Source organism: Capsicum annuum, chromosome 6 (assembly GCF_002878395.1).
Source record: "Capsicum annuum cultivar UCD-10X-F1 chromosome 6, UCD10Xv1.1, whole genome shotgun sequence".
In the NCBI taxonomy this organism is placed as follows: Eukaryota; Viridiplantae; Streptophyta; class Magnoliopsida; order Solanales; family Solanaceae; genus Capsicum; species Capsicum annuum.
In genome coordinates, this window is record NC_061116.1 from 211,936,966 (window position 1) to 211,949,247 (window position 12,282).

The 12,282-nt window shown below is 34.0% G+C and overlaps 2 protein-coding genes across 5 annotated transcripts; one reads left to right on the forward strand and one right to left on the reverse strand.

Annotated features, from left to right (window-relative positions):
- Positions 1-1,341: 1,341 nt before the first annotated feature.
- Positions 1,342-3,645, forward strand: LOC107875895 (transcription factor MYB86). Of its 2 annotated transcripts, XM_016722778.2 has the most exons (4): positions 1,345-1,806; positions 2,080-2,209; positions 2,628-2,934; positions 3,096-3,645. In XM_016722778.2, exons 1-4 carry the CDS (start codon positions 1,674-1,676, stop codon positions 3,141-3,143), a joined length of 618 nt encoding a protein of 205 aa, XP_016578264.1. In that variant the 5' UTR covers positions 1,345-1,673; the 3' UTR covers positions 3,144-3,645. The 2 variants fall into 2 exon arrangements, with proteins under 2 accessions (XP_016578263.1, XP_016578264.1); XM_016722777.2 differs by having other exon boundaries at positions 1,342-1,806; positions 2,628-3,645.
- A 126-nt stretch (positions 3,646-3,771) lies between these two features.
- On the reverse strand, positions 3,772-10,424 carry LOC107875894 (primary amine oxidase). Of its 3 annotated transcripts, none has more exons than XM_016722775.2 (12): positions 10,001-10,424; positions 9,063-9,172; positions 8,607-8,912; positions 7,673-7,785; positions 7,255-7,585; positions 6,952-7,167; positions 6,636-6,872; positions 5,963-6,148; positions 5,723-5,863; positions 5,277-5,545; positions 5,018-5,099; positions 3,772-4,137 (listed from the first exon to the last, which is right to left on the reverse strand). In XM_016722775.2, the coding sequence occupies exons 1-12, from the start codon at positions 10,179-10,181 to the stop codon at positions 4,000-4,002; spliced, it is 2,310 nt and encodes a 769-aa protein (XP_016578261.1). In that variant the 5' UTR covers positions 10,182-10,424; the 3' UTR covers positions 3,772-3,999. The 3 variants fall into 3 exon arrangements, with proteins under 3 accessions (XP_016578261.1, XP_016578262.1, XP_047269899.1); XM_016722776.2 differs by lacking the exon at positions 10,001-10,424 and adding an exon at positions 9,642-9,761; XM_047413943.1 differs by lacking the exon at positions 10,001-10,424 and adding an exon at positions 9,414-9,574.
- Between the last annotated feature and the right edge of the window lie 1,858 nt (positions 10,425-12,282).

The following is a 12,282-nucleotide window of genomic DNA, read 5'->3' on the forward strand; positions in this document are numbered from 1 at the left end:
TAGACCCATTTTAATTTCCATATCTCAAGGCTCGAACCCAAAATTTTTAGTTAATTAGGATGGAGCAGTTCCACCACTGCACCCAGTGGCGGATCCAGGATTTAGGGGTCATGGGTGCTCGAGAGGTTCGAACACATATATTGATGCCCAAAGTTTTATGATTCTGCTTGAAAATTAAAGCATTCAACTATCTTCTTGATTTATTGATTGCTTTTCTAAGTCTTATACCGATTTTTATACATTTTTTTTTTTATATAATTACACCTGATTTGTCTCAAAATTAATGAGTGTCGAAGTACCAAATAAAGTATCACAGGTCCATCCATTACTGTACTACAAACCCATGTTAGTCATGCACAAAATAGTTAAAAGTAACTCTTCCATTTTATTCAAACTTGTTTGATTCCTTTGAAATAAAGAATGTACTATTGAATCTTCAGACGAAAATGACTTTCAGATATAAATTAAAAAACAAAGAAATGGACAAATCTCACTGTGCTGAAATTTGAGGTTACAATATAGGTGTGGTTAATGTATACTGTTGCTTAATAATAAATGAAAGGTCCCCTATCCTCGTACTATCGACAACTCATGTCCTATATTATTGTTTGTGAAGGAAAAATATCATAATTAATCTACTAACACCCACAAAAAAGCATTCATAATGTATAATACTGGTATCGAATGCAATATTTTAACTTTGAAGTTCATTATATGTACATATTCAGTAAATTCCCCGGTAAATACCATAAGGTTGAACAGAAATGTTATTGAGTTTTACTGAATTCGTATTACTATACTAGATCTATCCCTGATAGTAAAATACTGGCCTTAGCATTGGTGGAATATGAAAGGGGCACTATGGAATAATTTTAGAAATGCATCCAAGCTGATTAAAATATCGTCGTTGTAAAGAAGTATGTTTTGAATTTAAAGTTTATTATTTATATATATTTAGTAGATTTCTCAATAAATATGCCATTGTTATAAATGAATAGGTTTTGAACTAATTAGAAGTGGCTTAAAAGTTTATTATTTATACATATATTTAGTAAAATTTTCAACACTCGTACTGAATGGATCGATCAAATTTACTGAATTCTGTCAAACTCGTACTTTTTCTGGTAGCTCCGTAAGTGACAATATCGACTTTAATCTTGATGAATACAATCACTCGACATCTACATAAAATAGTCAAAATGTGTCTTCAAGCTGGTCAAAATACCACTGTTACAAAGAAAATGTATAGTGTTGTCATTGTGAAAAATGTACACACATATACTAGCCTTAACTATAAGTTTTAATGAGTATTTGTACTCACTTATCTTATACTTTTAGCTTCTCCTTCCTCTTTTTCATCTTGAAAAGTTATCCAATTATATAAAGCCTAGAGATATCTTAAGATCCAATCCAAAAAGCATCACCAAATTTGCGTAAAAACCACTTAATTGCCTCACCTAGCTAATTCTTCTCTTCTCTCTACCTCTTCAACCTTAAATTCCAACTTTGACATCACTCCATACTTCTTAAAAATTATATATTAGCCTTGATATATAATTCTCAAACAATGGTCATGAAAGTTGTTATAACCTCGTAATTTTCTTTCGTCGAATATCATCTACTACTCTTATTTCTTGCTCGACCTTAAAAACATCAGGCTGCACATATAGTCGATGGGGCGCCACTCTGTTTATGTTAAAGAGAAGCTAAGGAGAGGATTGTGGTCACCAGATGAAGATGAAAAATTGTATAACTATATCACTAGATTTGGTGTTGGCTGCTGGAGTTCAGTCCCTAAGCTATCTGGTATTATGTTTTGGACATTTCATTAATTTCATTCTGTTGAATGCCTGATATTTATTTATTTATTTCCAACTTTTCTTGGTATATAGTAATGAAGAGATCCTTGGAACAACGGTAAAGTTGTCTCCGTGTGACCTATTGGTTACGGGTTCGAGCTGTGGAAGCAGCCACTAATGTTTGCATATCCCTTGGCAAACCCTGCTCGCGGGGATGCCTCGGTATATAGTAGTGAAATTGGAATGATGACATTTTTATCATGTGAGAAAATTCTTGTAGGTTTACAAAGATGTGGAAAGAGCTGCAGATTGAGATGGATAAATTACTTGAGGCCTGATCTTAAAAGAGGAACATTTTCACTAGAAGAAGAGGATATGATTATTACTCTCCATGAAGTTCTTGGAAACAGGTCACTGATTCTTGTTCTTTATCAGGATTGTTATTATTAGTTACTATATTATCTTGTTTTTCAGCTTTTTTATTATAAACTTGTTTTCCTTACTTCGATTATAGTATATGTGTTGCTGTTGTCGATGTTCTCCTCCGCATTATTGTATTTACTTTTCTATACGTGATTTTATTATGTTTTACTTGAGCCGGGGATCTATTAGAAACATCTCTTACTAGGAGTAAGACTGTCTACATATCACGTCCCCAAACCACTTGTGGAATTACATTGGGTACGTTGTTCTGCTGTAAAAGACCAAAAAAGAATTTCGAACTAATTAAAGATGTTTCTTTCCTTCTCTTTTTTAGTTTGCTAATTTGATTTCCTTCATCTTTGAGGTTGTTTTGACATGTGTTTATTTTTTCTTTTTTTGGGCCAGATGGGCACAAATTGCAGCAAAATTACCGGGGAGAACAGATAACGAGATAAAGAATTATTGGAATTCATATTTGAAGAAGAAGCTAATAAAGCAAGGGATTGATCCAATAACACACAAGCCACTAAGTGAAAATCATCAAGTAAGAAATGACACAAATTGTACAGACAAGGCCTCAATGTTGCTGATGTCCAAATTCCCAAATATGTCAAATTCAGTTGAAATAGAGCAACCATTTCACTTTAACAAAAGAATTTTCAACAGTGAGGCAATTACTAGACAGTTAACAGAAGTTTCAAGAAACCAACTTGTGAGTAAACAAGTCTTTGATCCTCTATTTCTGTATGATTTCCAAGCAAATATGAATCCAATTGGACCTTATGATGGGAATCAAGATTTTGGGATTTGTTCAATGCCAAATTTAACAAATTTTGAACATGGACACATGACAGAAAGTGATTTTTCTGACAGCTCAACTTCAAGAATGAGTACAAGCAACAGGACAAATACTATGATTAGACATCATAGCTCTGCTGGAATTCATCAGATGAATGAAATGTTGGAAAATTCTCAAGAATTGACATGGGATGCCGACAACAAAATTGATTCTCTGTTTGAGTATCCTTATGATGGGATCAAGAATGAAGAAGATTTCAGTAATAATAATAATAATAATAATCCATTGAGCTCTTTACTCTGAAGACTTAAGTGGGGAAAATCTTGATGTGTTCCACCATATCTAAAATGTAAATTTACTTCTCTATAATATACATACAAATATTCAAAACTGTACTCAAGAAGATTTTGAGGTGAGAATCTTCTCTTCTCTATTTGTTTTCTTCTTTCTTTGTAAAGTTTTAGCCAAAAGTACAGTTCTTCACTACTGCATTGTCTCAGGAGTTTAGATAATAAATGGTTTTGTTGTTAGATTTTTTTAATGATTAATATGTCCCCAATTCAACAGGCATGTAAAAAGTTGGTTGTGTATTGAATAAGTAGAATGTAGAAATTTGATGCAAAAGAAGGAGCAAAAAGGGCTTCTGTATAACAAGAGAATGGAGATAAGATGTACGATAGAGGAACTGAAGATAATCACGTCAAGAGTATTGAATGTGCTAAGCTTAATATGGACTTGTAAAAGCGCGTATGCCAAACAGAATAAAAGACAGAAAGCGAGAATTATTAGTTTTCCCAAATAAGAATGATCAAGATCAATAAACAGGACACGGTTTACTCAAACATGTCATTTACAATAGCAAAATCCAAGTGGCCGCACCAACTTTCAGGACTCCTGAAAGGAAAAAGAAACTGAAGATTACGTGTTGTATGTATGTGTGGATATTATATGCGGACTACTACTCCGAACCAAAAACCTTCACAGCTTGGCCATCAAACCAGTGGAAGTGGACTTTGCTACACCATTTTCCGACACATCACTGTCTTTGCTTTCCGAGTCACATCCCCGAGGTGGAGGTACATCTACAGCGGGGGAGCAGTTAAAGAATCCGTGTGGCTGCCACCAAACAGAAATACGCATTACTTGAAGTGGAGAGATTAAGGACAAATGGAACCTAAATCGTAAATCCATATACCATTATCAGTACATAACTAAACTAAAGTTACAAGACAAGTATTCAGTGTCTTATTGATCGATCAATCAATCATGTTTCAGTTCAAAACTAATTAGGGAGTTCAACCTTTTTAGCCATCAATTTTCACAACTCTCTCGGATATAACACTAAATATGCGAAACTCACATAAACTGATATAAGTTCTCCACGTTACATTAAACAAAAATCACAGTGATGCACTTTATTTCCAAAAACGTGGATCTTCCAAAACCGCCTGGATCTTCAAAACTAGTAGGCAGCTGGAACTTAGTAATATAGGATATGGTCTGGTTTACCTGATTTAGACTTCAGGTGTTGTCACACCTCACAGTATAGGATATGGTACATAAAGAGAATGTTGAGGTACCTTTTCAAGCAGTTACATGTCACTAGTAACTTTGATTTTCTCCCCAACCCCAACACCCAAACGTACACACACAACCACTCTTACCTGTTCAACAGATTTGGACTCCAGCTATCCCAATTGCTTTGACTTTCAAGATCTCTTTTATATATTTCATGATCCTTTTTAACTCCGGTGATAGTATTTCAATATTTAGTTCTAAATGTTTGACTAATCATTCTATCAATAACCACAGCCAATATAATGAATTGAGTAATTATACTCAAATTGGCAAATATAATACATAGTCAGCTTTTTGGCAGATTAGGTAAAAGGTAACACAATATATACCAGAAGTTAGATGATGACAAAGACAAGGTGCAAAACCAGTGAAAAACTGAAAATAACATAAGCACAAAACAACTGTGACTCCAGAATACCTGAAGCATAAAGCCAATATGTTCAACTGGCATAACAGGCCAGTCCTCCAATCGGGGAACATGCGTGATTCCAAAAACATACCTGTGATAAACTGTGTGGATCAGAACTTCAAGGAATAGGTAACTTCTCAAACACGTATTTAACAGAGATTATTCTAGAGGAACTTCAAAGTTCCAGATCTTGAGAGTCGCGAAAATTAAGCATGGATGTTTTACAAATAAATTGGAGCCAAGATTTGAGTGTTGCCAAGAAACTAACCAGAGAACAATATCACTTTCTTCCAGAGAGCGATCTTCCTTAACCCATGAAGCTAATCCCTCGCCAACACGTGGATTTTGATTAGGGAACTCTCCCCCTGGAAAATCTTCTCCAGCTGCATATTGTGTAACCCATAGATTGTGCTTCAAAAATGCCGCTCTCCTCAAGAACTTAGCCTCAGGACCAGCCAATGGCAAACAGTTTTGACCAGGTACCAGCTTGTACCCTGTTAGCTGACCTGTTCTGTTGGAGGTTCTTGTGTTCCTAACCTACAAAATCAGATGTTCACGGTCAAATTGATAGCTCCAGCACTAGGGAGAGGGAATATGCTTATAAGGATCAAATTCTACAATGAGTACATGTCTCAGCAGACTCTGCTAGGAAAGCAACATGAAATACAGTTTCTATCAAAAGAAAGGAGAATTCAGTCAGGTAAGGCTTCTTACAATCCAATGACGAGCAGATAAAGGATCACAGTCACGCATTGCTTGCAACTCAGACCTAAGCAGAGTTTCTTCAGCATAGAATGCATTATTGTGAATATTTTCCTTCCCAGGTTCTTCAACCTTGACATTTACTTCAACAATCTGGAGAAATACTCCGAGTAAAGAATTTAAGAACTGGAAACTGGAGTTATGCAATCACTCAACTTTCAGACACACAAGCAAACTTGTTCAACCAAATACCTGATTGTGTGCATCTCCTGGCTTAGAATCAACTGCCATATTCATCCGAGCAACAAAAAAGTGCTGATGAACAGGTGCATATAATCCTGGTTTTATTGTGGTGCCATATTTACGAGATTCTCCAGGTTGCAATGCTCCCAAACTGAGAATTCCTGTGAGTTTGACTTCTGCTTCAATTTTCCCATCCTGCAGCAACAAAGCATACGTATCGTTTCAAAACGGTCAGTGGAGCTAAACACATTTACGATCAGCAAAGACACAGGCAGAATAGATGAGAATAAATCAAGTTCGTTCTCGGGAATGGATGCAAATTTCTTCTACTCACTTGTCTTTGGTTCAGCCCTCCAACTATCCCCTAGTACCCCAAAAAAAGAATAAAGAAATAGAAGCACAAGCAAGTAGCCCAAATAACGGAGCCACAATTTGTATCTAGATCAATTACAAAAATTTGATAACACTTGTTCGCACTTCACCGAAAAATTACTTTGTCTCTCAGAAAACATAAATGAAGCATAAACATGACCAGAGTTACAAGAAATTCTGATCTTACTTCTACTTGATTTCTTTTCCCTGAAATGTTCTAATAAAATGTGACAATACTTAAATGTCACCTGATTTCTTTAGAACATGTAGACAAATGAAGATTTCCTGATAGTGATTTTCTTATTCTTGCCTGGTAAAAGTGCCAGTAGAATCCATATTCATAATTGGCCACAGTACAAATGAAAGAAACAGTCAGTCTTCTAGATCGTCTAACTTCAGCAAGGCCAGTTCTCCAATCTTGATGCTTCCAAAGCATCCCATGATCTTCTTCATGCAGACATACACAGTTTTCGATGGATTCTACTCCTCCAGTAAAATTTGTAAAATTGGCATCAAAATACTTTATGTATCCTAAACAATCACATCCCTGCAGTGGCGTTTTAATTACATTAGCATTAGCGGTTCAGAAGTCAAATGCACAACTAAATCATAGAATTGTCACCTACCCTCTTAAGCGAATGAGCATTCTTTCCAAGGCCATCTTCTCCTGCATCAAATGCATTTTTTCTGTAATGTGGCTCATTTGGATCACCATAGGGGACAACCATCTCCACAAAACTCAACCTATGGGCTATGGATCTTCGACCCCTGCTACCATCAAGATATCCCACAGAGTGTATAACCAAACCCTCCCTAGGGGTGAAACCTACTCGGAAGTTCCACTGTCATATAGAAAGTGAAAGAATGACCACATTAGTTATATAGACAAATAATCCTTCATTGCATGTCAGACTGGAAAAAGAATTTACCTTTTGCCATTGTACGTAGTTCCCATCTATGCGAAAGCTTGGACCCTCTGGCTGACTAATTTGTAGGGGTTTCACATCACTACGGTCAACCCCTCCTCTTGTCTCACCAGCAGTGTAATTTCTAAGTGGGTCAGCTGGAGGTAAAGGTACAAGTTTGCGGTCTTCAAACTCTAGCACCTGCATCTTTTGCACATCAACAAGCACATGTATTCCCTCAACTGGTCTTGCATATCCATTTTCCATTGGGCAGTCGCTCTCTGTTCTGCAGAATACAAGTGGCTTGGCAAGCCTGCGGCTAGGAGCATCAGCTTCACTGTGATAACCAACACACCTGTAGGAAACATATTTAGGTAAAAATGCAATTAGATAAGAAAACAGTTCCTAAGGAATGGGAAAATTCAAGAATAGTTCAACTAACCAGGGGTCAACCATCACAAGGTCCATGTCATCAATACCCCTTTTCTTCATTGCTTCCACAAAAGGAGGATAATCTTTAATTACGGATTCACACTCAGCATACTCTTGTGCATCCTACAATCAGAATAATATTGAGATCATTTGTAAAAACTGAGGATTACTGAAATCTAAAGAGATGAAATATATTACAACTCACTTAAGCCAAAGAACTTAAAATTTGTAATTTTTAACATTTCTTTTGGGTTAACTTAAAGCAGAACTTTCTATGCAAAGTTTCTTCTCCTTTTGGTATATAAGTTTGCTCAATGTTCTAGATAACGGGAAAGAAAACACAGTTCATTCAGAAGAGAGAATATGTCAATTAATGTAAGAAGAAATAGGTAAATGCATTACAAAAGAAAAAATAATACAATTAGCTCCGGTTATATGCTCAAACTTGCAATGCATGGGCACACTTGATCAGCTTCTGGAATCAGAACAGAATGTTCAATTTGGCTCAGATAATTTCTCCTAAAACCCTGTAAAGCCAGTACAAGAAAAGACAAATTCTACTAGCTCTTTTGTTTCATATGGTGTTCAGAATCTCTAGAACACCAGTATTATAAGACCACTTGCTAGAAACAAAAATTACCACATGAAAATTCAATTAAATATTCCATTAGGGTGAATGTATTCACTATATTAAAACTTTCTTAAATGAATCCGTGGATCTTCTAAGGAATACCAAAAGACACAAATGATGTCATTGCAAATATGGCTGAAATTTATCAATAATTAGTAAAGTGTTGGGTGAAAGCATTTAGTTTTATACATAATAAGAACTTTGTATTTTTTTTTACTTAGTGCTCCCACTTCATTTCTTTGGTAACCTAATTGCATCTACTGTTCATGTACTTCTAATCTTTTGAAGTTCTAAACATGAGTTAAGTACATACTATAGGTGGCTGAACATCTGGAACAACTTTTGATGAAATCACTTTTCCCTTGTGTTGTCCACCACGAGTAGCAGCATGTACTTCAGTTAGCTGAACAATCCATATGCTTGTCTCGTTTGTTTTCTTATTGTAAACAATAAGTCTAGCTCGCCTTGGAGGTAGCTTAGTAGGAACGGGAAGGCCTCCTTTGGTTCGGGGCATCAATGATGATTGAAAGGGTGGGAAGAAATAGGCATCTGCTAGTGCAACAAACGCTTTATCTGGTTCCAACAGAACCACCTCAACAAACCGCATGCCATCCCTGACCTAAAATGTTTTTTGCAAAAAGTTAAAAGAAGCAAAAAGAGTTAGCAGAAATTGAGAGAGAAAGATGTCATGTTGTTCAATTTAATACTTGTCCCATTGTCCCACACAACAATTGGATTAAAAAAAAGAAGATGGTGATAATTTAAGTACCTCAGGTGAGTCACCGGCAGCTCTAACGGTTGCCACAGCCACAGATATCTCAGCAGCAGATAAAGGATCCAAAGGATGACAAGTATGAGCTCTATGCATGATCTGAATCCCTGCATAGACATGGAACCATCAAGCATTCAACATCTTATCATCTACTCAAATAACAAACTCCCTTCATTAACATTTTCCTTTTTAATCAGTTCATGTTCATTTCAAAAGGAACTTCATCTATATATGAGTTTTCAACTCAACACACACACCCAAGGAAAAAAAAAACAATTACAGTTCCAGCTCCACAGAAAAGAGGAAGGACATGGTAAATTGGCAATCAAATGTAAAAATATTTTTTACCTATAATAAATCCTCTTAAGTGGAACGAAATACACCTGAATTGAGCAAAATGGATATACAAATGATTCTTCGAACTGGTCTCACCTAATTTGAAATTTAGGCTACAAATGATCCATCTACTGGTCTAACCTAATTTTAAATTTAGGCGTCACTGATTGATTGATTTTCAATTCGAATGGACAACACTCTACGTCAATAATTGCATAGGTAAGATATTTGTGCACTTACACTGGAAAAGTTTGAAAAGTAAACCCAATTGTTGACTATACAGAGGCTTGAATTAAATTTCCTTTTCCAATACCAGAATGAAAAACAGATGGCACAAAAATCACATGAAATTTTTCGTAATGCAGCTGGCTATAGAGAAAGTTCATAAATGACAAGCAGAGACGAAATTAATGTATTAGAGCCGCCATTTACATCCGTAAACCTTACGAAACTCAAACATGCAAACCGTCAACTCACAAACAAAGACGATACAGAGCATATACTCCAAAATATATCGCCAAATGTCAAATTACGCAAAAAAAAAAAAAAAAAAAACACTCACATTAGGTAAATAGAACGTGCGTAGAGAGATTAATTACCTTTGCTAGGCGAGTTGGTGGAGGAAGGTACTACTTGAGAGTTAACGAGTGACGTCAGCGCCAGCGTTTGTTTCTTCTGCTGATCGTCGACGGAAGGAACCACGGCGGCAGCGGCCGACGTATTTTCACGACGGAGGACGGAAGCGGAAGGCGGAATCAGTTTGTGTGATGTGGCGGCCATTGTTATTGTTACTAATGGTGATAGTGAATACGAGATAACCAGAGTATAGTGATGACACACAGCAATGAGTTTGATTGTTAGATAATAAGGCGCAGCTCTCGGCTCTTTCGGTCGGTCGGTCGGTTGATCGATCAACTATACTCTCTCTCACTCTCACTCACACTCTGCTCAATATTTGTCATCTGTTTGCTGTTTGTACGTATCTGCTGCAATGGCATTATGCTAGTTAGTGATACATATCTATATATATATAGTACTTTACTTATAGCCGGACCCAACAAATATTTTTTAAAAAATTATTTTAATTATTTGATTTATAGTATTTTTTTAAAAATATATAATAATTTATTTTTTAAATATTTTAAGTCATTAGCTATTGTAATTTATAATGCTTTTTATGTAATTTTTAAATAATATATATCGCTCTCGTTGTCTAAACTTTTATGGCACTGATAGTCAATTACATTTTAAAAATAATTTAAGTTTTTAAATTGTTGTGATGTATAATATTTTTTCTTCTATTCCAATTTAAGTGTCATAATACTCAAATGAACATAATGGTTAATTATGAGTGATATAGTAAAGTTACGCGTCTTAATGACTCACAGCAACTAATTAGAAATGATATAACAAAATTACAATTAAACATACTTGTGAAATTTTTTTGATTAACTTATCATTTTATATCTATTTTATCAAATACTATTAATTGACACAATACTTAAATGGTCATAATAATTAAAATTAAATGGGTCTCATATAAAACGTCAAGTAAATTTAATATTAATTATTATGATTTTCTTAATACTTAAATAACTTTATAATAATTTTGCAATAATTAATTAAAAATGACATAATAAAATTACGAAGAAAGTAGATGAAGCAGACAAGATAAGCAAGCAGGAGAAGCAGGCATGTTGACGGAGACCTGCTGTTTCTCCCACGAATTTCCTCTTAGTAGAGAGTAATATATACTAGATATCAAAGGTTGCGCTAGCATGGGCCCAATATATGCAATTTTCTAGTCTCAATTTATGTGTCATAAATAAAATTTTGATAATTAATTATATTTTAAATATTTTTTTTTAGATATTTTAAGTTGCTAGCTATTGTAATTTATAATAATTTTTTAACATTGTAATTTACTATTTTAAGCTGTTAGTCATTTGTAGTTTATAGTACTTTCCTTGTCCAAACTTTTGTAGTGTTGATAGTCAATTATATTTTAAAAATAATTTAAGTTTCTAATTATTGTGATTTATAACACTTTATTTTCTATTCTAATTTAAGTGACACTTATATAATTTCGAAAGTTAATCAAATATCACGGTTGAAGTCGTGAAACAGGCATATCTTAAATGACTCATAATAACTTATTAGAAGTGATACAACAAATTACTACAAAAAATAGTTGTGAAAAAAATATAAGCAGGCCTCACATAACATGTCAAGTTAATCTAAAAAATAAATTACTAATTTATTATTTTTTATTTATTTCATCCTTTTTATTAAATATTATTTTTTAATGCTTAGATAACTCATAATAATTAATTAGAGAAGAAATAGTAAAATTACGATTGAAAGAGCTGAAACAGACATGTCATAAATGTTTATTCAATATTATTAATTTCTTAATACGTAAATGATATATAATAATTAATTAGGAAATAACTTATTAGAAGTGATATAACAAAATTAATATAAAAAATAGTTGTGAAAATAATTTAGACGGGCCTCATAAAAGATGTCAAGATGATTTAAAACATCAATAGTTAGTTTATCATTTTTTATTTATTTTACATTTTTTATTAAATATTATTATGTTTTAAATACTTAATGACCAATAATAATTAATTAGGGATAAAATAGTAAAATTACGGTTGAAGCAGACATGTCATAAATGTCTATTTTATATTTTTTATTAAATATTATTAATTTTTTTAATACGTAAATGACATATAATAATTAATTAGAGGTGATATAGTAAAATCACGGAGAAAGCAGACATGACGATCGCCTCCTTCTTCCCTTCACTCTTCTATATATTAGAAATACATACATACATACATACATACATACATATATATATATATATATATGC

Excerpts from the sequence above, each read along its gene's own strand:
- LOC107875895 (XM_016722777.2), top strand. The coding sequence starts at position 1,674 with ATGGGGCGCCACTCTGTTTATGTTAAAGAGAAGCTAAGGAGAGGATTG. Across the intron at positions 1,807-2,079 it reads TTCAGTCCCTAAGCTATCTG|GTTTACAAAGATGTGGAAAG; the intron begins GTATTATGTTTT and ends AAATTCTTGTAG. Across the intron at positions 2,210-2,627 it reads CATGAAGTTCTTGGAAACAG|ATGGGCACAAATTGCAGCAA; the intron begins GTCACTGATTCT and ends TTTTTGGGCCAG.
- LOC107875894 (XM_016722775.2), bottom strand. The coding sequence starts at position 10,181 with ATGGCCGCCACATCACACAAACTGATTCCGCCTTCCGCTTCCGTCCTC. Across the intron at positions 7,786-8,606 it reads CAGATGTTCAGCCACCTATA|GATGCACAAGAGTATGCTGA; the intron begins GTATGTACTTAA and ends TTCTGATTGTAG. Across the intron at positions 5,864-5,962 it reads CAGGAGATGCACACAATCAG|ATTGTTGAAGTAAATGTCAA; the intron begins GTATTTGGTTGA and ends GTATTTCTCCAG.